This window comes from Lynx canadensis, chromosome D4, assembly GCF_007474595.2.
Source record: "Lynx canadensis isolate LIC74 chromosome D4, mLynCan4.pri.v2, whole genome shotgun sequence".
Classification (NCBI taxonomy): Eukaryota; Metazoa; Chordata; class Mammalia; order Carnivora; family Felidae; genus Lynx; species Lynx canadensis.
The window spans coordinates 282,406-309,142 of NC_044315.2; the positions used below are offsets into that span (position 1 = coordinate 282,406).

Below are 26,737 nucleotides of genomic sequence, written 5' to 3' on the forward strand. Positions count from 1 at the left end.
AGAGCTCTTTAAAGAGTTTTTGTTACTAGTTTTGTGATAGTAGTGGATTTTCACTGCCTTGTCCTCTTAAATTTCTTTACATGCAGGCTCTAGGGTCTGAGCCATCAGCACGGAGCCCAACGCGGGGCTGAAACACACAAGCCATAAGTTCATGACCTGACTGATGGATGCTCAACCAACTGGGCCACCTAGGCATTCCCCCCCCCTTTTTTTTTTTTTTTAATTTTTTTTTCAATGTTTTTTATTTATTTTTGGGACAGAGAGAGACAGAGCATGAACGGGGGAGTCCCCCCCCCTTTTTTTTAATGTTTGTTTATTTTTGAGAGAGAGCACGCCAATGGGCAGAGGGGCAGAAAGAGAGAGGGAAAGAGAGAATCCCAAGCAGGCTCCACACTGTCCGCACAGAGCCTGATGCAGGGCTTGAATTCCTGAGCCGAGATCAAGAGTCAGATGCTTAACCATCTGAGCCCCCCAAGGATCTCTTGTTGACCAGTTCTATACTACCCACGTATGCAGGTACTTGATATTTTTAGAGAATTTTGAAGATTTTCTTTTCTAAAATTCATGAAACTGGCAGTCACAAGTCCTGAATTTAAGCCCCACTTTCTGCAGTTGCTTGGCTCTTAAAGGAACACCATTTAATTCTTGATGTTTACTGTCTTGACACAAGGACAGGCTAAATGGAAATCCATTGTGACTTAGAAATTAAATTACAAGATTTGATCGTGGGCTTGGATTAATATTTTATTTCAGAGGAGCTAAAAAGCTTTTCTCCTCACCCTGCCTGCCTTCCGTTGAGTCTTCCTCTCACCGACCCCCTTATTTCAGTGCACGTGTCTCCCAGCCAGTGGGTTCGAGGTTTACCTAGGGCTGATAGATTGGAATCCTGTTCCTTTTCTTGCCAGCAGTGTGACTTTGGTTTCCTCTTAAAGTTTAATTCAAATCTTTGAAAGCCCTTATTATGAGGCCTTGTGATAAGCACCAAGGGTACAGAGATGTGAAGAAACCGTCCTGAAAGAGAAGAAAGATAAATAACAAGTGTTAAAATTGCAGTGGAAGAGCTAGAAACGTACCAGGCGGGAGGAATTTGTTTTGCACTCCACAAAAACCAGTGTGATTAATTCTGCTTGAGGAGCTAAGAGAAGTTAAGAGGAGGAGGTGCTTCTCCCCACGGTGTTGTAAAGAACGACTGGCAGTTTACCCAGCCCAACTGTGGGAAGTGTATGCAGGCACATTAAGGGCCCACAGGCACAAAGGAGGACGGTATGCGGGGAAAACTAGGAGGTGCTTCATACAGCCAAAGCATAGGATGTGTGTTAGGAGCCAGATCTTGGAGTGTCCTGTTTATATGCTGTGCTGAGCAATTTCCAGTACACAAAAGTAGACAATAAAATGAACACCTATGAACTCACCCAGTTTCACTACTTACCAACATTTTCCTACTCTTGTCTCATCTGTTTTCTCCCCACCCAATTTTTTATAAAAGCAAAGTGCAGGTGTTCATTTCACCCCTACATACCTGCTGACTTCTAAACTGTGCACAGTGGGAACCACTGCAGGGTTTTAAAGAAGGGATCAGAGCAAGGTTTGCAGCTCATCAACGGGAGCACATATTGTCTGGAGGACCAGGGTCAGGGACCAAGTAGCAAGTGAGAAAATGTCTTCATTGGAGCAGTTGATTTAGAGCTACACATATTTATTAAAATGAGTTAAGTTTTGGCCTCTTCCCATATGCTTGGTGTAAAAATATGTAAAATAGGTGTACATATTTCATATCCCCTCTTCTCCAGTTTCTCCTAAAAAACAAACTCTTCCCCCTTTTTTCCTTTTCTAAAGCATGCTTAGAAATTTGTTAGAATGGTTTTTGTTTTTTTAAGTTCATTTTATTTCTGAGAGTGTGAGCAAGGGAGGGTCAGAGAGAGAGGGAGACAGGATCTGAAGCAGGTGCCGTGCTGACAGCAGAGAGCCTGATGTGGGGCTTGAACCCACAAACCATGAGATCATGACCTGAGCCAAAGTCAGACACTTAACTGACTGAGCCACCCAGGCGCCCCTAGAATGTTTTTAAATGATAATTTGCATTTAATGCTTCAAATTACTCTGTTTGGGGGCAAAAAAAAAAAATAAATTGGAGCATTTAGAAAATAAGAATTACAAGTAATTAGGGGATCACATTGTACATTTGACCTGTGTTTCTGTTTTCCTCTCCAGGGCCTGCTATCTTTTCTGAGTGCCCCCCTCATAGGCGCTCTGTCTGATGTGTGGGGGAGGAAACCCTTTCTCCTGGGCACCGTCTTCTTCACCTGCTTCCCAATTCCACTGATGAGGATCAGCCCGTGGTGAGTGGCTTGACCTTCCACCATCATGACTATCTGTTTGGGGTCACATGTGAATAGTACATCTGCAGAGCGTTTCTTAACTGTTTCAAAGCAGTTGGTACCTGTGTTTTTATTTAATCTCTTTGATAATACTGAAAGCCAGTTTGGGCTTTAAGACATTTAAAGATGTTGCCATGAGGTTAATTAAAGGATTGGGTCCTGGGAGGGGGTGTACCATCTCTGTACTCAACCCTTGTGACTGCAAATGTGTTTTGGTCAGCTCACTGCTCTAGGGCACTGTATGAACACAGTTTATATCAATAGACAGGAGTCACTTTTGAGTACATTGTAGTTATTAGACCAATAGCCTATTCTCACTCATAATAGGAATTTGAATTTGATCTCATTTTGCATGATAGAGAGTATTAACATGTAACCAAGTCTCTTCAGTTACTAAAGATGGGTTGGAATTTGTACCTGAGCTGTACCTTAGTTGTTTTTCTTAGTTCCAGAGGATGGTATTTGGCCAAAATGCTGAGATGTTCTTCATAAGGTGTAAAGAACATACCTTAGAATGGAAGGGGTTGTTGTTGTTTTAATGCAGTATTTATTGGCTTGGGTAAATGTCATTTGATTATCTCATAATTTTTTGTCAATATTTGTTACATTGTAAATATGTTGGGTACCCATGGTGGATCATTTTATTTTCTACCAGATGGTGAATCTTATAAAATACTTTTTGATATTGAGTCTTTATGTCCAAGAACAAGTCATGCTTTTCTGATTAATGAGGGCTTTTTTTTTTTTAATGTCCTCTCAATACCTTAAAATATTTTTCTTTAGATCTTTAAATGATTTTGCCTCTTCCAGTTTTCATGCTGTTGCTTTTGCTACTTACATTGACTAATGAAGAATGTTAAATAAAAGTGATAATTGTGGACCTAACATTTTCATGTATATAAAGGAAATGTTACAGTGTTTCATCATTTAAGTATTAAGGTAGCTTTTGTGTTGAAAAATATTATCTATCACTATGATGAATTATATTAATGTATTTTCTAATCTTGGAATATCCTTTGCCCTAGGATAAATCCTACTTTTTGTTCTGTGAGATTTTCTTTGTTGGTATCTTAACAATATTTATTTAAAAGCATCTGTGCATATGATTGAAATTTTTAGTGTTAAATACATTAATACTTTTGTTATGATTTCTGCCTTTGTGTAGCTCTCTCAAAGTCATATGCTGTATGTGTCTTTTTCTTAGCTAAAGCTAGGAAATTTTAAGTTTTTATTTCTCTTCTGTTGGCTACCTTTAAGATTATATCTTTACTTAATCCCCTTATTCTTTCATTTTTTCACCTGCATGTACTGACATCCTTTGAGCAATTACAAAATTGGTATGTTTCTACTTCTTCCCCATCCTGATTATCAGTTTATTAGTAGTCTATTATATCTTTAAATATACATATACATATATTTGGTTTTATTTGTTTATAATCTTTACATAATATCATTAGCTCTGGTTATGAAAGTGTATGCACACTGCCACCTCTCTTCCAGGTAATTAAAATAATCTTTTTATAGGTGGTATTTTGCGATGATTTCTGTGTCTGGAGTCTTCTCGGTCACATTCTCTGTGATATTTGCTTATGTAGCTGATGTCACTCAGGAACATGAGCGAAGTACTGCTTATGGATGGGTAAGATTATAGTTTATGTATTGTAACCAGAGAAGTATTTATAATTAAATTGTGTTAAAGTATTAAAGTGTTAAGTATTAAAAAAAAAATTGTAAATACTGACTTACATAAAATCTACAGCAATTAAAATAGATTTATGAAGTTTAAAAAAACATTTTTTTTAATGTTTTTATTTATTTTTGAGACAGAGAGACAGATCATGAGCGGGGGAAGGGCAGAGAGGGAGGGAGACACAGAATCCAAAGCAGGCTCCAGGCTCTAAGCTGTCAGCACAGAGCCTGATGCGGGGCTTGAACTCATGGACTGTGAGATCATGACCTGAGCTCAAGTCAGATGCTTAACTGACTGAGCCACCCAGGCGCCCCTAGGAAATTGATGAAGTTTAAAGTAGCCAGATGGAAATTGCTAATAATGTATAATAATGTATAGGGTTGGAAGTTTGTCAGGAATGTGAGTTGTTGACTGCAAAATATTTTAAAAAGTTGATTTGTTTCTTGTTGGCTTATGTCTTGAGGAACCATAAAACAGTAAACTGGTGCTGAGATAAGTCCCCATGCACCTAATTCACAGTTAGGGAGATGTTGTGCCTCAACCATGTTAATCCACTGTTACTATATTTATTGCTGCTTGCATGTCTCAGGCACTTACTTGGGATATGGTACTGTGTAATTGTGGAGTGCTTAATGAAAGTTACAGGAGATCTCTTCTTGGTAAGTGTTAGATAATTTCTGATTTTCCGAAGTGTGATGATGGCATTGCAGTTTCGTAGGGAAGAAAGACTTGTAGAAGATGGAGGCTAAAGCCCTTTAGCTCAGTGTCTTGGCTACTCATGTGGCTCAGAGGAAAAGATGTCATGTGAGCATGTGTGGGCGTGTGTCCAATGTGTGAACTTGCTGAGGTATGTGCGTGTTGTTGCAGGGGGATAATTACCCCTTCTTCTAGGTTCTTTGGCCTAATGATTAAACTGACACAGATTAATAGGAGGGAAACACTTAATTTTGTACAGAGCTCCAAAGACACGAGAGACTTGGACGCAGTTGAGACTTATATGCCATCCTGAGCTAAGGAAAAGAGGGTAGGGGTCTTGGGCTTTGGAGGGGAGGAAGACAGTTCACAGGAAGATGGGAAGAACAAATGTTTGGTAAGTAAATGTGTGCCATGCCATGCAGATAAGTCTTTCTGATATAAAAAGTTATTTCTGGCATAGCTCTCTTCCTGATATAGGCCCCTGTCTGAATTCTTTCAGGCATTAAAAGAAAGGCAAAAAAGCTTTCCCTGAGCCTGCTGGGTCTTAATTGCCTACAGTTCAAAACAGTCCACATGCAAAGTGGTGTAGTTGGGGTGGTGCATTCTCCACTTGTTCTCTCAAGTTCCCTGTGTTTGAAATGTTTACATTGAGAAAAGGTGGATAAAAGAGGAGTGATCTAGCTGTTGAACACGTTGGAGGAGGACTGAATGCCGGAAACCCACATTATCTCTCCCCTTTCCCCAGTCTTGCTCTTCCTTTCAAATCTCACTTCCTGGAGGCGCCTGCATGGGTCAGTCAGTTGAGTGACCAACTTTGGCTCAGGTCATGATCTCTCAGTTTGTGAGTTTAAGCCCTAACAGCTCTGTGCCCACTTCAGATACTCTGTCCCCGCCCCCCTCCCCGCCCCTACCCTACTTGCACTCTCTTACGTTTTACTTTTTGCATATTTTAAGAAACTAAACCTCACTAATACCTATTTCAGTGTACCATTTAGGGAGGAAAAATTATAGGTGAAGAACAGTAGAGGAATTGGTGGGAGGATAGAATCCTGGGCACTGAGGGCCCTAACTGAATTGGGCTGTGTTAGAAGGACAGGTGGGGGCGCCTGGGTGGCTCAGTCGGTTAAGCGGCCGACTTCGGCTCAGGTCATGATCTCGCGGTCCGTGAGTTCGAGCCCCGCGTCGGGCTCTGGGCTGACAGCTCAGAGCCTGGAGCCTGTTTCAGATTCTATGTCTCCCTCTTTCTCTGACCCTCCCCTGTTCATGATCTCTCTCTCTCTCTGTCTCAAAAATAAATAAATGTTAAAAAAAAATTTAAAAAAAAAAAGGACAGGTGGACCTACCTCTCTGTGTCTGAGAGCATCCACCCTGTTTTGCCATCTGAGTCCACTGGGAGGCTTTCAGCTCTTCAGATACATAGACTCATAAGTCTTAAGCTTGTTTCCTAAACTCTGTTTTGAAAGCTTAAAGATTGTCATTAAGATTTCTGCCTTTGTTAGGGGTGCCTGGGTAGCTCAGCTGGTTGAATGTATGGCTCCTGATTTCATCTCAGGTCTTGATCTCACAGTTCATGGGATCAAGCCCCATGTTGGGCTCTGTGCTGAGAGTGTAGGCCTGCTTGGGATTCTCTCTTTCCCTCTCTCTCTGCTCCTCCTCTGCATTCTCTCTCTTTCTCTCCCCTCTCCCCGCCCCCCCCCCTCAAAATAAGTAAACAAAAAAAAGATTTCTGCCTTTGCTCATTTCAGGTTTTCTCTATGGCAGTTTACAAATATTTAAATTGTAGAAATACCAGAAAATAGAGCACCTCTTTCTCAGAGCAGTGTAGGGGGCAGCACATGGATGAGAAAGATGAATTTAAAAGTTCAACATAGAGGCATGTGGGTGGCTCAGTGCCCTTGATTTCCAGGGCTTGATTTCGGCATCCAGCTCTTGATTTTGGCTCAGGTCATGATCTCACAGTTGTGAGATTAAGCCCTGTGTTGGGCTCTGTGCTGGGCCTGGAGACTCTCTCTCTGCCCCCTGCCTGCTCGTGAGTACTCTCTCTCTCTCCAAAAAAAAGTTTACCATGATTTAGAATGCACCATTTTATTAATGAGCATTAATTTCATTATATCTGAAGTAGCTACTGAGTCCTTTCCAAAGTATTTTGAGGGGAGCTTAGTAGAATGCCATCATTTAAATCGTTGTTCTAGAATAATAATAATTTAAGTCCATTGTTCGCAATGACCAAATCTTGAGTTATTGAACAATGCTTATTTTAGAAAATGTCCAGTTGGGACAACTGGGTGGCTCAGTTGATTTAAGCATCCAACTCTTGATTTTGGCTCAGGTCATGATCTATCTCATGGTTCATGAGTTCATACCCCTTTTCGGGTGTGCACTGACAGCACAGGACCTGCTTGGGATTCTGCCTCCCTCTCTCTCTGCCCCTACTCTGCTCACTCACTCTCTCTCTCTCAAAATAAACTTGAAAAGAAAATGTCCATGTGGCTAGAAGACGGTTATGATGGTAGATAAATGTCATTTTGACAAATAAATAAATTCTTGTTTTCTTCTTTAAACTCAAGTTATCGTTAGATTCTTTAGACTTGGAATGCTGTGGAATTATAAAAAGCAGTTTCAGCTGAAATTTAGCAGACGTAAATCTGACTCTCTATTTTAGTGGGAAAGATTAGAGATTGGAAAATGACTTCTAGTTCTTGCTCATTATATGAACTTAAGACAGCTATTTAACCTTTCTATTGCTGTTTATTTATTTGTACATTGAGTAGAGTGTCTTCTTGGTTTAGGTACAAAAATGCGGTAGAGGATTAAGATAATGAAAAACTTAGGAATACATGACTTTACTGACCCATTTTGTGCAGATAAGAGGTTGTTAGCCCCTGAGAACCCCACAGCAGTGCTGCCATAGCCATTTGCATGTCATTGTAGTTTATAATGTAGTTACGTGTTTGCCTTGATCTTCTCAAATAATATGGAAAAACCTGAAGGGCAGGAGCTCTGTCTTCTTAGTCACCTGGTACATAGCAGGTAATTAAATAAACACTGAACCAAGATTCCTGTTCCCCAAATTGGAATTCTCTGCACCTCCTTTTTTCCCCCAGAAAGTTTTTATTGGACTTGCTTTTATAGTGTCTTTAGTGTAATATTAATTTCAGATATATTGTATTTTTACATTTATTTGGAAGGGTGTTGGGTGAAAGAAAAATGTCTTTGGCTAACCAGGAGTCATAATTTTAATAATAGATAATGACTTCAGTGGTTTCTATTAAAATCTAGTAGAAATTTAAATAACCAATTTATATTTTTGGCACTCAATCTGGTTATAATTTGGAGACTGCCCATTTAAGCTTCTGCACATGCAGATTACATTCCAAAGTAAAGGAAGCTGTGTGCAGAGATTCCACATGGATTCAGGTTGCAAGTGTGACAGTTGGCTTTGTGGTCTCTGGTATTGGATGCAGGTTGGGAGTAACACACATCAACAGCCCAGGGATCTCTAGTTAAAAAGCTTTGATGTTCTTACAGCTTTTTCTCTAAGAATATCAGGGTTTTTTTCCTTCTCCGTGGTAATGAAATGGTCCCCAAATAATAAAATGGTCGGTGTTTTTATTTATTTATTTTATTTTATTTTTTTAATGTTTATTTTTGAGAGAGAGAGACCAAGACAGAGAGACAGAACACGAGTGGGGGGAGGAGCAGAGAGAGGGAGACACAGAATCCGAAACAGGCTCCGGGCTCCGAGCTGTCAGCACAGAGCCCGACGCGGGGCTTGAACTCACAAACCTTGAGATCATGACTTGAGCCGAAGCCAGACGGTCAACCGACTGAGCCATCCAGGCACTCCAAACAGTCAGTGTTTTTAGAATATGAAGTCAACACAGTCCCAGAGTAATTTGTAAGTTTTGTGATCAGCCCTGCAGAAATTTTTGTCGTGCTTTTCTCTCCAAATCCCTACTGCCCAATTAAAGAAGACTAAAGTGCATGTTGGTGGGTTTTTTTAATTTTACTTTTTATTTACTTTGAGAGAGAGCAAGCGTGCGTGAGCAAGGAAGGGGCAGAGAGAGAGGGAGAGCATCCCAAGCAGGCTCTACGCTGTCAGCACGGAGTCCAACCTCACAAGCAGTGAAATCATGACCTGAGCCAAAATCAAGAGTCTGAGCCACCCAGGCGCACCCTAAAGTGTGTGTGTTTTATTTATGGGGAAGGTTTTCTCAATCTTTGTTTCTAATACCATTATTTTTTATTCTTGTAGCTTTCTAGGATATCTTGTTAGTTCATAGTTTATGAACAAGTACTTAAAATGAAATGACTCTTGGGGCGCCTGGGTGGCTCAGTCAGTTAAGCGGCCGACTTCAGCTCAGGTCACGATCTCGCGGTCCGTGAGTTCGAGCCCCGCGTCGGGCTCTGGGCTGATGGCTCAGAGCCTGGAGCCTGCTTCCGATTCTGTGTCTCCCTCTCTCTCTGCCCCTCCCCCATTCATGCTGTGTCTCTCTCTGTCTCAAAAATAAATAAACGTTAAAAAAAAATTAAAAAAAAAAAATGAAATGACTCTTCCATTGTCAGAATGTATGTACAACACATCCCTTTTGTTTTGTTTAAAGCCGGGGAAGGACAGTCATGGTCCGTCCCTTTGGGACTCCGCATGAGAACCAGAATTAGGTGTGCACCTGCAGCAGATGGGACTAAGTGAGAGTGTGCCTTCTGTGTGTGTTTGTGGTAGTGGCCAGGACCGTGGATGAGAGTGTGCTTTTCCACAGGTGTCAGCCACCTTTGCAGCAAGTCTGGTGAGCAGCCCGGCCATTGGAGCATACCTTTCAGCCAGTTACGGAGACAGCCTTGTTGTGCTGGTGGCCACAGTGGTGGCTGTTCTGGACATCTGCTTCATCTTACTGGCTGTTCCAGAATCTTTGCCAGAGAAAATGAGGCCGCTTTCCTGGGGAGCTAAGATTTCTTGGAAACAAGCAGACCCTTTTGCGGTAATAAAAACATGAAAATATTGAATATTTCTGCAGCTTCGTGCATCCCATCAGTTGTTGATCCCTTTCTTTCTCCAGGAAAAATAGAAAAAAAAATTGCATATAAGGGACTCTAGTTGTCTACAGGATTATAGATTATAATCCTATAATATAATCAAGGATTATATAGAGTTTATGTTTAAGTCACGCATGTGGTATCATGAGGGAAGAGAGAAGAAAAAATGTTCAGTTAATGCCTGATGAGGGTTTGGGAAGGAAGTTTGTTGTTTGTTTTTTTTTTTATTGCATGGTTGTTTTCACTTTTTTTTTTTTTTTTTTTTTTAAACAAAATGAAGGTGGCCATTTGAAGTGGTTGTGTTCATTCACTTAAATTCAGAAAAGGTGAATGGATTTGGCCTGACTGTAGTAGCTATTTTCTCAGTTGTTAATGTACAAGGCTCTGGACTTGTATTTTGTGGACTGAATGGGTTCTTCACTTTTAAAAAGCTTTTACCATTTTTAATTTTTTTGGAAGGATCCCATTAACAACTAGAAAAAGTACTGAGACGAAGAATTTTACCTCTCCTCTTCTCCCTCCCTTGTCTGACATAACATTGTTCTTGAAGAAAAATATATGTGGAAAAAAATAACCAGAGATTTGATTGCTGATTTTAATTACCCAAGTGCACTTGTGAGGAAATAATGTGTATAAGAAAAATAACTCATGAGAAATTCTTTTCTAAAAAGCCCCCATGACCTAGAGCCCCTGGTCATTTTGTGTGTGCCCTAATGTCAGACATGGAGAAAGAGGTGCTTAGAGAAGGAAACCAGGTATGGACCTGGGAGCCAGTCAGGCCTCATCCTTTCTTGTCATGTAGTGATCAGGTTACACACGGAAATTCATCTGTGAAGCACGACTACTACCGTGTATTCTTTCCAGGCTAGTGTGGGAGTTTTGGTGAGTATATAAGTTAACTCATCTAGTGTCTGGTGTGCAGCAAGGTCTCCATAGACAGAAGCACTTTATCGTCCTCAGCTCACCTTTTGGTCTTCTCAACAATTCTGTGTAAAAAAGGAAGATTCAAAAAGTAAGAAGATTGAAAAAGCTGTTACTGGTCAGAGAATCTTGTCACTGACCCCATGACTAGAATATACTTATTTGGCTTCCAGTTTTACAGGCCAATTGAATATTAACATTTTAAAGGATATAGTAAATTTACATATAATAAAAACCCTGAAGTGTTTATAAAGGGGTTATATTATGAATGAAAGAGAGAGACGAGATTTTCTTAAAAGGTTCTGGAGCAGTATTTTTTCAGGATCTGTTCACAGGGTGTGTGAACTGGTATGGTTAACAAAGATGAGCAAGTGTTTGTTTCTTGTTTTGTTTTTTAAGCTGTAAAACTGTAAACATAAAATTATGAAATTAGGACTTACAGCCATAGAGTTAATATTTACTTTTCTAATCTGTTCAACTTTTATAATTCACCCTAATAGATCAAAACAATGAAACCAGTATCCCAGAATATCAGTGATTCAGTCAGTGTCTCCTACTTTTTATGTGTTTCTCTTTCTGCTTATTCTAGTCACTGAAGAAAGTTGGAAAAGATTCTACTGTCTTACTAATTTGCATCACCGTGTTTCTTTCATACCTTCCTGAAGCTGGACAGTATTCAAGTTTTTTTCTCTATCTCAGACAGGTGGGTAATGGGTGCCTAGTAGCTTTAGAACATGAAGAAATCAAAGATTAGAATTTGTCTAAAGGTAGGGGTGCCTGGGTGGCGCAGTCGGTTAAGCGTCCGACTTCAGCCAGGTCACGATCTCGCGGTCCGTGAGTTCGAGCCCCGCATCAGGCTCTGGGCTGATGGCTCAGAGCCTGGAGCCTGTTTCTGATTCTGTGTCTCCCTCTCTCTCTGCCCCTCCCCTGTTCATGCTCTGTCTCTCTCTGTCCCAAAAATAAATAAACGTTGAAAAAAAAAATTAAAAAAAAAAAAAAAAAGAATTTGTCTAAAGGTATTTTGAGGAAAACCGTATAGCGGAAAAAATGTGTGGACCTGCTTCTAGCTATAGTTTAAGTGTAGGTGCTGACGTATAATTAGCAATCAGGGGAACCTTTAATACAATGATATTTTCAAATACTATAAAATGTTGACTGTGAGAAAAATTTCCTTGAGAGTTAGCATAAATAGAATGTATCATTTAAATTTCACAGAGAGAGGTCAAGTTGATTTGATGTGAACTGACCTGGGACATCTTCAGAAGGCCATAGCTCAACACTGCTGTGGACTTCAAGGGGCTTGCAAACAGTCATCTAAATAATCTCTCCCTTAACCTTTTTTCTCTTTAAAAATGTATACTTTACCTTGTTCCCCCCAAAAAGGCGGTTAGCTTAAGGCAATTTAAAACCAAGTTCCCTTTCCAACTGTTGTTGTTTCTCTGGGATTGCGGAGACGCATGTTGCCTTCCATTGCAATCCTGCCCCAGTCTTTTACCGATTTCACTGGAAGTCCTTCTATGGCTTATTCCATATGGCAGAGCCAGTCTCCTCCTAAGATAAATTCCTCTCTGTCGAGAGATATTTTTAATTAGAACTTGTTAAACTTGCCATTCTTTTAGTTTTCCTGAGAGTATGAGACTAATATTTTATATGGTGGTATATAAGTAAAACTGTTTCTGTAAACAGTTCTATTTCAGTTTTATTCATTTTTTGTGAGCAGATGCTGGAGATTTAGAGGGAAGACCAATGAGGTAACATATTTAATGTAGAAAATCGTATGTGCTTTTGTAATTAAATTAAAGGTACATTCAGTGTAGGAAAAATGGGAAAACTTAAGGAAGTGAAAAATCATCTTCCTTCAGAATAAGGAACTGTGGATATTTTCTTTTCTACCCTTTTTTCCCACACATATGCTTATGTCACTACCACCAACACTTAACGGTAAATCAGAATCATTTTACGTTATTTTGTATTTGTGCTCACTTTTAAGAGCAGTTCACACACACACACACACACACACACACGTTCAAACTCCATTTGGTGTTTGTACATCTGATAAGGAATTTATATCCAGTATAAGTTTTTAACTCAAAAATGAAAAGACCACCCAACTGAAAAAAATTCAAAAAAGACTGAATTGATACTTGCCCAAGGAAGATACACAAATGACCAATAAGCGCACATGAGAGGATACTGAACATTAGCCATCAAGGAAATGCAAATCAAAATGAGATACCACTTCATACCTGCTAAGATGGCTGTAACCAAAAGACAAGGGTGTGAAGAAATGGAAACTGACATGACTGGTGGGAATGTGAAATGGGATAGGCAGTTTCTCAAGGTGTTCAGCATAGGGTTCCCAGCAAATCTATTCCTACAACACACATCTACATAGAAACTTTTACAGAAATTTTTGATAATAGCCAAAAAGTAGAAACAACCCAGATGTTCATCAGCTCATGAAATGAATCAACAAATGTGGCAAATCCGTACAACGGGGTGTTAACATTTGGCAAGAAAAAGCAGTGAAGCGCTAAGTCTTCAGTGGGGATGAACTGTGGAACATCATGCCAAGTGAAAGAAACTGCAACCATAGATTGATTGCATTTATGTGAGATGCTCAGAATAAATAGACCCGGAGACAGAAGTATTATCACTGGCTGGATGGAGGGATGGGCCAGGGCAGTGGGACTCCTAATGTGGTACCATGTTTCTTTGAGGAGTGAGGACATCATCTGCAGTTGTGTTGGTGGTTGCCCAACTCTGTGAATGTGCTAAAGTCATTACATATCTAATGGGTGAATTATAGGATATTTCAACTTTATCTCAATAAAGCTGTTTTAAGTATAGATATGTTTATGTTTACAAATATAGGCTGAGAAATTGTCCCTAAATCTGTTTTCAGGTTCCAATTTTTTTTAATTGCATTTGATTGGCAAGTGATAGGCTGTTGTTTGTCAGCAGCCCTGATTTGGGAACCTGAGATTCTAGCTCTTTTATCAGCTAGTTGTGTGACTGGAAGCAAGACAATCATTTATTAAATGAATGGAATGTATAATAGTTTTTAAGTCCTTTTCCTGATTTTTATAGGGTTTCAATAGAGGGCAAAAATATTTAACTTTTTAAAAACTTGATATTTAAAACTTAAAGTGGCCTTTCAGAGCTTCAGTTGAGGTTAAGAGGCTTAGAAATCCTTGCCAGCTCACTTTGGCTGCTCCTGGAATCACCATGGAAGCTTTTTAAACATGCCTGTGGCTGGGCCCAGAGAGTCTGATTTAATTGGTCTCCAGTGGGTTACAGCATTTCATTGCTCCCCCCTTCCCTGTTGCCCTGATGATTTCAGTGTACAGCCAAAGTCGAGAGCCGCCAACTTCGGTAATGAGCAAATTCTCTGCTGGCAGCACCAAAGTCAAACCATTTTCCTCATATTCTCTCTAGTGTTTGGTGATATTATGTTTGTCTCTTAGTGGGTTGGAGATGGGGATTATTTTTATAGTATCTCTATTACAAAAGTGTTTTCTTTCATTTCCACAGGTCATAGGTTTTGGATCTGTTAAGATTGCGGCATTCATAGCTATGGTAGGAATTCTGTCTATTGTGGCTCAGGTAAGTGACATTTTACCCGTTTTTGTTTTGTTTTTTTTTTTTCTTTTTTTACATTTTAATTCTGAAATAACTAGATTTACAGGAAACTGCAAAGAAATGTTCGTTGAGATCCCCTGCACAATAAGTCTGTACCCCCTCCTCCCCATCCATGGTAACATCTTGTATATCTATGGTACAGTATCAGACCCAGTAAACAGACATGGATAGTCTACAGAACCATTCTACTTTTAATAGAATGTTGAGGTTGTGATTTAGGAAGTTAAGACAACTTTTCAGTACTTGTTAGGATACTTGTTACTCTACTGGGTCAATTCAGCAGATAAAAATTTGCTTTATAACCACTAACAACAGTCTAACTCCAGGTACTACAAAATAATCAGGAGAATGTTTCAGTATTTTAATGTTGAAAATTTAGCAGAAGTGGAAAACAGAAATGAAAATCAGTAACTGTTGCAAACCCTGCTATAATCCCCAGGACTGAAGAGATGTGGTAAATCAGTGCATTAGAATATATATAATGAGTAAAGAGCATTAAACATTCCCTATGTATTATAAATGTAGGACCACAAAAGGCAAGTCATGTGACCTTTAACTCACTGACATGCCTGGGTGAATTCAGATACCACATGGAACTGCCTAGAAGCCAATTCCCTAAGATGGCTTCATGCTGCTTTATATAGTAGAGTGCCAAGCAGAGCCCTCTTCTGGGAGAATTCTCTCAGGGGGAAACCAGAAGACTATGGAACTGTTTTGCCTGCACATTAGAATTGACAGGGCTCAAAGGCAGGCATCAAGGCAAAAGCCTTTTATTTCTCCTTACTGAACTGTATCAGTGAATGTAAATTATGTTGAGCTTTCAAGTTGCTTGTGGTTTTGGTTTGTTTTTATAGTAACTGGTTAGCTGATTACCCAGACTCCTCTTTTATTCTCTTTACAGACTATCTGAGCTACTTTTGTGGGGTTTTGTTTTGTTTTGTTTTTTAGCAGCAGAGTATAGATTTGTTAAAGTCCAATTTATATCAGTCCAACTTTGTGACACTGTTAACCTCCAGCAAAATCCCACATATTCTGTAAATGTTCAGCAGGGGGTTGCTGTTCACTGGTGGTTAAGAGTCTGAGCCATGTCCTTCTCAATCATGATAATTAAACAGCTTTGATGACCTTTTGGGTAATGCTAGCAAAGCATTAGATGAACAGGCTTTGTGGGAGGAGGCTGAAGGCCCTGAGCCACAGGTCTCAGACCAGGCTGTGTGCCAGTAGAGGTCCCTGGCCATCATTAATGGGCTTCCCTCACAGAGCCTGCATCAAATCTGTGTGGTCACATGGTTTCTCAAGATGATCTCCTTTGTTTATAGACAGTCTTTCTTACCATCTTGATGAGATCGTTGGGGAATAAGAATACTGTCCTCCTTGGCTTGGGCTTCCAGATGTTCCAGTTAGCCTGGTATGGTTTTGGATCTCAGGCCTGGTAAGCCTCTCCTTTGGATTCTCATAAACTAACAGACAAAAGCACCCTTGACAGGAACTTGAGTTGGTGAGTGTGAGGTGAAGGAAGCAAGGGTTACTTGGGAGTTTGGTATATTCAACATTTCAAAATCTGTCTTTAGATCTAATTTAGGGAATGATGGATCTGGATAATCTAAGATTGTTTGTTCAGATTACCTTTACCTCAGCGGTGAAGTTTTTATTTAATCCAATGTGTGTGTCTCCTCTTCCAACCCGTCCAATTAGGTCTACTTTTTATACACACTTGTCAATTTTTAGTGACATCACGCAGTCCAGAGCAACACAAGAAGACAAGAAAAAATGCTTGTGACAGGGTTCACTGCCATAATTAGCTGAGTGACTTTGGGTAGTGATTTAACCTTTGTAAGAAAGTATCTGAATTAGATGAACACTAAGATCCCCTCCAAAATCATGTGTGCCCTAAGGCAGTTATTACTGCTAGCATATTAGAGTCCCACAAACAGGAAGGTCAAAATAAGCCCTGAAGAACAAAAAGAAATACGTGCCTGGTCACCAAATACCCAAGTTTCTAGCTCCATTTTAAATACTAGAATTGATCCTCATTTTTCGCATGTAAATGGATGACATAACTTAGAGGAACTAGAAATGTGGTCATTGGTTCAGTGGTTGATTCTTCTTGTTCTTTAAGATTTCAGTCTTGTGAACTTTGGTTCAGTAGCTGATTCAGTCCGACTCGTGCTATGTTTAAAGGATTTTGTTGAACTGCAGGGTTTTTTTTTCTTTTCAATAAGGATGTGCATGTTCAGCCCCAAGGAAGTCTGGCCAGGCAGATTTTCGGCCATTAGGGCTGCGTGTTGCTCAACTCCTACTAAATACTGACACGCACTTACGTTCCTTTCATGGTGATCCTGAACATCAGGTCTCTGTTGTTTCCACTGGTGGCACGTGACACTTCCTTGTGGGGTGGCAAACTGAGCAATTTAAGGGCAGTGTAAAGGTGAGAAGTACAGAGAGAAAAGTGGAAAATCAGTGAAGAAGATGTGTTTATAGAAACAAGAAATCCTTGAAACTTCACTAAGCTTATTACATCTAAAGTTGGTACTGGGAAAACAAGCAGGAAGTACAGATTTCCAAAGAGGTAAAATAAACATTTTTAAAGAGGGAAAAATAAATACAACAGGAGAAAACAGAAAGCACTTTGTGATCTTGCCAGATTGTACTCTGAACAGCAAGCTGCTTGGGGCTGGCCTGCCGCCTGACTGTAGCCTGTCTTGTCATTGCAGGATGATGTGGGCAGCAGGGACTGTGGCCGCCATGTCCAGCATCACATTTCCTGCAGTCAGTGCCCTTGTCTCTCGGAACGCAGAGTCAGATCAGCAAGGTGAGGTCACTGTCCCCTCGCTGTTTTCCTCTTTCAGCTAAGATAAACCTGGAGTAGGGGAGGCTCATGGAGCATGGAGCACGTGACAGCCGTGTGGTCCTTTCTCAGCAACCGTGCCTTTTTGTTTTACTTCCTGCGTTGATCTTACAGTCTTTAAATCTGGACTAAGCAGTTAGAAATAGAACTGTTCATTTTCTCTTTTCAGTTTTGACTCCTTTTTTGTGTTACCGTAAGAATTACCTAGACTATATAATCCTTTTAACAGATGTATGTCAAATAATGAATGATGAACTGGTTAGCAAAGCAGTGAGCTCTTTATTTAATCACTGTAATCACTTAAATTTCTTTAGTTTGGAATCAAAGGCCATTAGCTTAATTTAGGAAGTGATTCTTTGAGAGGATAAAAGATAAATACGTGTAGTTAAATGCACAGTGAGCAACAAAATGAAGACAACCATGTGGAGAATAGCACTCTGCATCTAGACTCTTTTTTATTTATTGAGAGAGAGTGCACACAAGCGTGAGCAGGGGAGGGGCAGAGAGAGAATCCCAAGCAGACTCCACACTGTCAGCACAGAGCCCAACGCAAGGCTCAAACCCACAAACCGTGAGATTATGACCTGAGCCGAAGTCAAGAGTTGGATGCTTAACCGACTGAGCCATCTAGGCACCCCTACATCTAGACTCTTACTTCATCCTTCTGGTGCTTCTGGCTTCTCTCTCAGGCAGTTCCTTTTCTTCTCTCTTAATGGCTTACTATATAGTCAGAAAATAGTGAATTTTAGAAAGAAAAATTTTTTAATGTGTTAGAGCCTTTTAAAAAGTTTTAATAAAAAACTAGGCTGGAAAATATTGTTTATTCATTGCACCTAGTTTTCCACATCAGAAATTAACCATCTTATTCACCAGTTTTAAGGTGTCACTTGAGGGGCACCTGGGTGGCTCAGTTGGTTAAGCGTCTGACTTTGGCTCAGGTCATAATCTCACAGTTTGCAAGTTTGAGCCCTGTGTCAGGCTCTGTGCTAACAGCTCGGAGCCTGGAGCCCACTTCGGATTCCGTGTGTCTCTCTCTGCCCCTTCCTCGCTCACACTCTGTGTCTTGTTTCTTTCTCAAAAATTAAACATTAAAGGGGCGCCTGGGTGGCGCAGTCGGTTAAGCGTCCGACTTCAGCCAGGTCACGATCTCGCGGTCCGTGAGTTCGAGCCCCGCGTCGGGCTCTGGGCTGATGGCTCAGAGCCTGGAGCCTGTTTCCGATTCTGTGTCTCCCTCTCTCTCTGCCCCTCCCCCGTTCATGCTCTGTCTCTCTCTGTCCCAAAAACAAATAAACGTTGAAAAAAAAAAAAAATTTAAAAAAAAAAAAAAATTAAACATTAAAAACAAAAATTTAAAGTGTCACTTGAACACCACAAATGCCGTGTGTCACAGTGACTATGGGAGTTCACTGGTCCATGTGTCCTTGGGAGGAATTGTTTCTGAAGATGTGAGCCACCTGTGGGGATGGGCACTGCCCTGAAGTCTGACAGGCACCGTCTGGTCTTTCATGACGTGAATTTTCTTGGGCTCCTGTTATGCTCATACGTTTTAGTACAGATGTCTCTCTAAATGTCAGCATACAACATTATTAGAACACATTGTATTAAGTTGAACCTAATGTTTTGAACATTTTTTTTTCAACGTTTTTTATTTATTTTTGGGACAGAGAGAGACAGAGCATGAACGGGGGAGGGGCAGAGAGAGAGGGAGACACAGAATCGGAAACAGGCTCCAGGCTCTGAGCCATCAGCCCAGAGCCCGACGCAGGGCTCGAACTCACGGACCGCGAGATCGTGACCTGGCTGAAGTCGGACGCGTAACCGACTGCGCCACCCAGGCGCCCCTGAACATTTTTAATTATGGAAACATCCATTTCATATGCTTCAGGCTAATATTTTATCTGTCATGTTAGAAGCCAGAGATACCTAGAAGTTGGTCCTTCTGGGATTTTTCAGTACAGGTCACCATGAGGAACATGGGAGTACACGGCATTGGGGCTGCTGTGGACTTACACCAGGGCTCTGGGAGACAAAGGGGAGATTCTTAAAGCACCATTAGATGAGTAGAGAAGGAAAATTTCATTCCATAGAAAAGTGGAAATTGCCTGTAAATGAGGAATATTAAAGTTTTTCATTTTATTATTCCCCATTTATAGGAAGGATCTAGCTGTTATTGGAGGGCGGGGGGGGGGGGTTCAGCCCCAAAAGAGATTTCACAAACATCTCTGTCATTCCTCCTTATAGATCTTAGGGCAGAGAGTAAGACCATATTAAAAGGACACAGTAAAACCAAGAAAACATTCGTGCACCGGGGGCGCCTGGGTGGCGCAGTCGGTTAAGCATCCGACTTCAGCCAGGTCACGATCTCACGGTCCGGGAGTTCGAGCCCCGCGTCGGGCTCTGGGCTGATGGCTCAGAGCCTGGAGCCTGTTTCCGATTCTGTGTCTCCCTCTCTCTCTGCCCCTCCCCCATTCATGCTCTGTCTCTCTCTGTCCCAAAAATAAATAAACGTTGAAAAAAAAAAATTTTTTTTAAAATAAAAAAAAAAAAAAAAAACAAACAAACATTCGTGCACCAAATGAAACTACAGTAGGCTAAAAGTCCCTTATCTACTTTATGTAAGTCCCTGATTTTGAGATGCTTTTCTGAGAAGACCGGCTCCCTTCTCTTTGTTCTGATACAGGAGTTGCCCAGGGGATCATAACTGGAATAAGAGGACTGTGTAATGGCCTGGGGCCAGCACTGTATGGCTTCATATTCTACATGTTCCATGTGGAACTGACTGAGTTGGAACCGGAACTGAATTCTGATAATACTGCCTTGCAGGTAAACTGGTGATAAGTCTAGTTGTATAACAACCACTGTGTCCGATTCCAGCAAATTCTGAACTTAAATTTGAAGAACGTTCTTGTTTATAGAATGTTACTATTGTATTTGGTAGTAGTAAGTGCTGTGTTCCGTGCATTCCTGGGATTGGGGAAGGATCATTTCAGTGATTTAATATATTCTTGCAAAGCTCTGTCTTAATCTTGTTCAGAGTCCGTTTTTACCTACTCAAGCACTCTGGTCAGAATGCCTTCCTTCCGTGAAGCCCAACCAGGCCAAATAAAAAGTGAGATGGCCTAAATCCCTGCTAGAAACTGAGTAGAGTGCTTTTCCTATTTATTTGAGATTTCTTCAGTCCTTCCTTCAAATCAGTGTTCAGTATTAATTTCTGTATGGAACTACTCTTCATGTTCATGAACAGAGTGCTGACCTAAGGTTATAGGGTAGGACTAGAGATCCACAAGTGCCATCTAAGCAGTTGAGAAGCGGTGCAAAGAGCAGTGACCGGTTGCCCTCTGTCATATTCCGGACACCAAGCTCTGTTAGATTTTGCCTTGATACTTAATGCAACATTTGCTTATGAAAAAAGGATTTGCTTTTTGATGGTTTGGGGAAGGCACCTAGGACTAATTTTGGATTGAAGACTAACCTAATTCTTTGTCTCCATTTGTTTCCCTTGCCCATCAGGGAGCTGTCATCCCAGGCCCGCCGTTTTTATTTGGGGCATGTATAGTTCTTATGTCTTTCCTGGTTGCCTTATTCATCCCTGAGTATAGTAAAGGCAGTGGAATTCAAAAACACAGCAACAGCATCAGCGGCAGCCTGACCAACATGCCAGAGCGGGGCAGTGACGAGGACATTGAGCCACTGCTGCAAGACAGCAGCATCTGGGAGCTCTCTTCTTTCGAGGAGTCTGGGAATCAGTGCACCGAGCTGTAAACTGGGCAGAAAGGAGGCTTCTGCAGATGCCGTCTCTAAGAGCCATGGGGAGCCACACCACATAGGAGATTTCATGGTGCTGGAGGGAAGATATTAGCGGCATCCTTCAGGGCCAGGTTTGAGAAGTGACTCCCTCCACCCTTCTGCCTCCTGCCTCCTCCTGGTTCTTTTCTTCTTTTTGTCTGTACATGAGAACAAGATTTGAAGTACTTTCCTGCAAAGAGTATTGCAGCTCGCAAAGTCATCTGGAGTCCACACTTCAAAACTTAAATAGAAAGATTTCGTATCTGTGGTAGGAAGGCTGGCTTTCCTTGAGTAATTCTGGAGTGATAGTCTTTCCATCTCCCTTTCCGTGGAAGGTACAGGGTGGTGTGGACAAGAGTTGAGGTGAAAAGTCCCTTCTTATTTTCTTCCTTCCTGTTTCTCTGATCCTCGCCCGCTTAGCCCACAGGTGTTCGTGAGTGGCCACTCCAAGAGTCACTCAGTTTCAGGGATCTCTTGCCTTTGTTCAAAGGTGAAACAAAAACCCAAGTCTTATTCTCCTTTTCCTTCTACTTCCTATTCTTGGCTAGAATGAAATTGAGCATATAAACCTCTGGACATTATTAATACTGATCAGTGATAACCTTTACTAGATAAAGGAAAATTTTCTTAAAAATTTAAATGATGAAGAACTGGCAACTCACATTGCTAGTGTTTGGGTCAGATCCAAGGTGATTTTACAGAAGAAAAATACACATCAAGTAGTCTGGTGGCAACACAGAAATTGAAGGAAGCTTCTAAGAAAGTTTTTGACAATATAAATATTACTAAGTGAGGATGAGAATTAGTGACTGGATACCGGTAGAGTTTATATCCAAGTTCAGACCATAGAACGTATTATTACCATCTGCTCCTTGCTGCATCTTCTGTGTTTGTCTTCTGAGTTTTTCTCATTCATCACACTCCTGCCTTAACTGCTCTGTAGTGTGCATTTGTTTCCAGTCAGTATTTCCATCTGTTTATCTGACTTTTGAATCTCATGGGAATATGCACATTAAATTCTTTTCTAAAACATGGTGGTTTAGGAAGCTCAGTTTCAGAAATAAGTGTCTTGCTAATTTTTCGAGATGTTTTATGGACAGAAAAATTTACAGATTTATATGTATTTTGCTGCACCAGTAAATGGACCATTAACTAGGGCCCACCCACCTTTAACAGAGCACTCCTCTGAAAGTTTTATAGGTATGAAATATATGTAGATATTTGTAAGGAGTTTTAAATTTTTTTTTGATGGGGTGCTGTGTAAATCTTGTATTTATAAATGTAATGAAGGTGTTGACAGAAAAATATATATACATTTTTTATAAGGATTGTGTACTGACTGAATACATTTAAAAGAAAATATATTTTGAAACCTGTTCTGCTATGAACAGATAACATATCTTTTTACTATGCTGTTGGTTTTTAAGTTAAGCTTCCTAATGCATAATAAATTTGCAATGGATACTTTTATGTCTTTGGTGTTTCTTTAAAGCAAATAGTACCATCAATCTTCAGGTTCTCTTTTCGGTGGCTATCAACTAAATTGCTAATCCTTAAGCTAATGCAAAAGATAGGTTTATTTTCAAAAAAAGTGATTTGTAACAGACTCCCTTCAAAAACAAACCATAACTTTTTTTTTATTAAAAAAATAACCCAGGGACACAAACGTATTTGTATGCCTGTTTTATTAGCATTATTCACAATGGCCAAACAGTGGAAGCAGCCTGCACGTCCAGTGTCGGATGCATGGATGAAAGTACTGTGGCACACACCATGAAATACTCAGCCTAAGAAAGGAAGTTCTGACACACGCCACAACATGGATGAATACTCAAGACCTGCTAAATGAAGTAAGCCAGGCACAAAAGGACTATTATCCACTTCTGTGAAGTAGCTAGTCAAATTCAGACAGAAAGTGCAATGGGGGTTGCCAGAATTAGAGGAAAGGGCAAGCGGGAGCTTCTTGTTTAATGGGTAGAGTTTCAGTTTTGCAGGATGAGAAAAGTTCTGGAGATGTTGCATAAAAGTGAATGTACTCAATGCCTCGGAACTATTTAAAATGGCTAAAATGGTAAATTCTATGTACCACAATTCTGCCACAATATTTTTATTATTTATTTTTATTTTTATTTTTTTTAAATTTTTTTTTCAACGTTTATTTATTTTTGGGACAGAGAGAGACAGAGCATGAACGGGGGAGGGGCAGAGAGAGAGGGAGACACAGAATCGGAAACAGGCTCCAGGCTCTGAGCCATCAGCCCAGAGCCTGACGCGGGGCTCGAACTCACGGACCGCAAGATCGTGACCTGGCTGAAGTCGGACGCTTAACCAACTGCGCCACCCAGGCGCCCCTATGCCACAATTTTTTTAAATGCCCCCATGACATTTTTACCACTGCTTATCAAAATTGTAGTTTCTTACCCAGCATAACAAATGTCAAAACTGAGATAAAATTCACCATTTTAACCATTCCAAAGTGTGCAATACAGTGGTTTTTAACTTATTCACAAGGTTGTACAGCTGTTAGCACTGTCTCTAGAACGTTTCCATCATCCCAATAAACACCATATCCCTTACCAATCACTACCAGTTCTCCTTATCCCCATAACCTGGCAACTGGTAATCTGCTTTCTCTTTATAGAGATTTGCCTACTTTGGACATTTACTATAAACACAATCCTACAATATGTGACATTTTGTGTCCAGTTCTTTTCATACAGCATGTTTCCAAGGTTCATCCATGTTGAAGTTTCATCCATGTGTCAAATTTTATTCCTTTTTAAAGGCTGAAATACATTCCATCATATGAACATACCACATTCCCTTTATTCATTTATCAAATGTAAATGGACATTTGGGTTTCCACTTTTAGGTTATTATGAATAATGCTGCTATGAACAATCTTATCCAAGTTTTAGGTAAACATGCTTTCAATTCTTCTTTGGAATATATCTGGGATTGGAATTGCTGGTTTATATGGCAACTGTTTATTTGAGGAACCACCACCGTCTTTTTCACAGCAGCTGCACATTTTACGTTCCCATCAGTAATGTAGAAGGTGCGAATTTCTCCATATCCTTGTCTAGCACTTGTTGTTTTCTGTTTTGTCATCATTTATAGATAATTATGGTTGGTTTAAAATGGTACCTCAATGTGGTTTTCACTTGCAGTTTTCCTAATGACTAATGATATTGAGTCTCTTTTCATGAGTTGTTTGCCATTTGTGTATTTTCTCTGGAGAAATGTCTAAGTTCATGGCCCCCTTTTGAACTGGGATGTTCTGTTGTTGAGTTGTAAGAGTTCTTTACATATTCTGGATACTAGGTTCTTATCAGGTAAATGACTGGCAAATGTTTTCTCCCATTCTGTGGGTTGTCTTCCCTTTCTTAATGGTGTACTTTGAAAAGTTTTAATTTTGATGACATCCAGCCTCTCCGTGTTTTCTTTTGTTGCTTATTATGTTTGATGTCCCATCAAAGAATTCATTACCAAATACAAGGTTATGAAAAATTACCCTTATTTTCTAAGAGTTTTAGTCTTTGACCCATTTTGAGTTAATTTTTATATGTTATATGAGATATTTCAATCTCATTCTTTCTCATGTGAATATTCAGTGATCTAAGTACCACTTGTTTGAAGAGATTCTTTCCCCACTGAAAGGTGTTAGCACACGTCAAAAATTTGATGGACAATGATGTGCGGGGTCTACTTCTGGAATTTTTATTTTTTCAAGAAAATAGCATTTTGTTATTGTTTTTGGTTTTCTTTGTTTTATTTAAATCCAAATTAGTTAACATATAGTGTAATGATTTCAGGAATAGAATTTAGTAATTCATCACTTATATATAACACCCAGTGATCATCACAAGTGTCCTCTTTAATGCCCCTCGCCCATTTAGCCCATCCTCCCATCCAACACCCCACCAGCAACCCGCACTTTGTTCTCTGTGTTTACGAGAATAACCCTCAGTTTGTTCTGTGCTTGTTCTCTTATGGTTTGTCTCCCTTTCTGTTTTTATATTATTATTTTTGCTTCCCTTGTGTCCATCTGTTTTGTAACTTAAATTCGACATGAGTGAAGTCATCTGATATTTGTCTTTCTCTAATTTTGCTTAGCATAATACCCTCTAGTTCCATCCATGTTGTTGCAAATAGCAAGATTCCATTCTTTTTGATTGCCAAGTAAGGTTCCATTAGATATATACCACATTTTCTTTATCCATTCATCTGTCAATGGACATTTGGGCTCTTTTCATACTTTGGCTATTGTCGATAGTGCTGCTATAAACATTGGGGTGCATGTGCCCCTTTGGATCAGCACTCCTGTATCCTCTGGATGAATTCCTAGTAGTGCCTTGCTGGGTCATAGGGTAGTTCTATTTTTAATTTTTTGAAGAACCGCCTTCTAGAGTAGCTGCACCAGTTTGCATTCCCACCAGCAGTGCAAAAGGGTTCCTCTTTCTCTGCATCCTCACCATCATCTGTTGTTGTCTGAGTTGTTAATTTTAGCCATTCTGACTGGTGTGAGGTGGTATCTTAGTGTGGTTTTGATTTGTATTTCCCTGATGATGAGCAGTGTTGAGCGTCTTTTCGTGTGTCTTTTGGCCATCTGATGTCTTCTTTGGAAAAGTGTCTATTCATGTCTTCTGCCCATTTTTTTCACTGAATTATTTGTTTTTTGGGTGTTAAGTTTGATAAGTTCTTTATAGATTTTGGATACTGACCTTTTATCCAATATGTCATTTGCAGATATCTTCCTCCATGCTGTCAGTTGCCTTTTAGTTTGCTGATTGTTTCCTTTGCTGTTGCAGAAGCTTTTTATCTTGATGAGGCCCCAATAGTTTATTTTTGCTTTTGTTTCCCTTGCCTCTGGAGATGTGTTGAGTAAGAAATTGTTGTAGCTGAGGTCAAAGAGGTTGTTGTCTGTTTTCTCCTCTGTCTTACATTTAGGTCTTTCATCCATTTTGAGTTTATGTTTGTGTATGGTGTAAGAAAGTGGTCCAGTTTCATTGTTCTGCATGTTGCTGTCCAGTTCTCCCAGCACCATTTGCTAAGGAGACTTTTTTCCATTGGATACTCTTCTCTGCTTTGCCAAAGATTTGTTGGCCATACATTTGTGGGTCCATTTCTGAGTTCTCTATTCTATTCCATTGATCTTTGTGTCTTTTTGTGCCAGTACATATTTCTGGACTTTTAATTCTATCCCATTGGTCTCTATGCCTGTTCTTATACAAGTACCACACGGTTTTGACAGCTAGGTTTACAACAGTAAGTTCTGAAATAAAAAAGTGTCGGGGCGCCTGGGTGGCGCAGTCGGTTAAGCGTCCGACTTCAGCCAGGTCACGATCTCGCGGTCCGTGAGTTCGAGCCCCGCGTCGGGCTCTGGGCTGATGGCTCAGAGCCTGGAGCCTGTTTCCGGTTCTGTGTCTCCCTCTCTCTATGCCCCTCCCCCATTCGTGCTCTGTCTCTCTCTGTCCCAAAAATAAATAAACGTTGAAAAAAAAAAATTTTTAAAAAAAAAAGTGTAAATCCTCCATCTTTATTATTTAAAGTTGACTATTCAGTGACTCCTGCGATTTCATACAAAATTTAAAATGAGCTTTTCCACTTCTGTGGGGGAAAAAAGGCAGCTGGTATTTTGATAGGGATTGCATTGAACCTGTAGATCACCTTGGGTAGTATTGCCATCTTAGCAATATTTAAGTCTTTCTACCCATATGACCAAGGGATGTTTTTGTTTAA

The 26,737-nt window shown here is 40.2% G+C and overlaps 1 protein-coding gene across 3 annotated transcripts in view; it reads left to right on the top strand.

The window, feature by feature from the left end:
• The window catches only part of MFSD14B (major facilitator superfamily domain containing 14B), a 74,862-nt gene extending 52,397 nt beyond the window's left edge, over positions 1-22,465 (top strand). The window contains exons 4-12 of one of the 3 annotated variants that reach the window (XM_030292663.2): positions 2,212-2,339; positions 3,903-4,017; positions 9,525-9,743; positions 11,309-11,422; positions 14,254-14,325; positions 15,681-15,793; positions 17,076-17,173; positions 19,890-20,032; positions 20,720-22,465. In XM_030292663.2, coding sequence (XP_030148523.1) covers positions 2,212-2,339; positions 3,903-4,017; positions 9,525-9,743; positions 11,309-11,422; positions 14,254-14,325; positions 15,681-15,793; positions 17,076-17,173; positions 19,890-20,032; positions 20,720-20,971 — 1,254 coding nt within the window. In that variant the 3' untranslated portion in view covers positions 20,972-22,465. The other 2 variants (XM_030292664.1, XM_030292665.1) reach the window with 2 other exon arrangements.
• Positions 22,466-26,737: the final 4,272 nt, after the last annotated feature.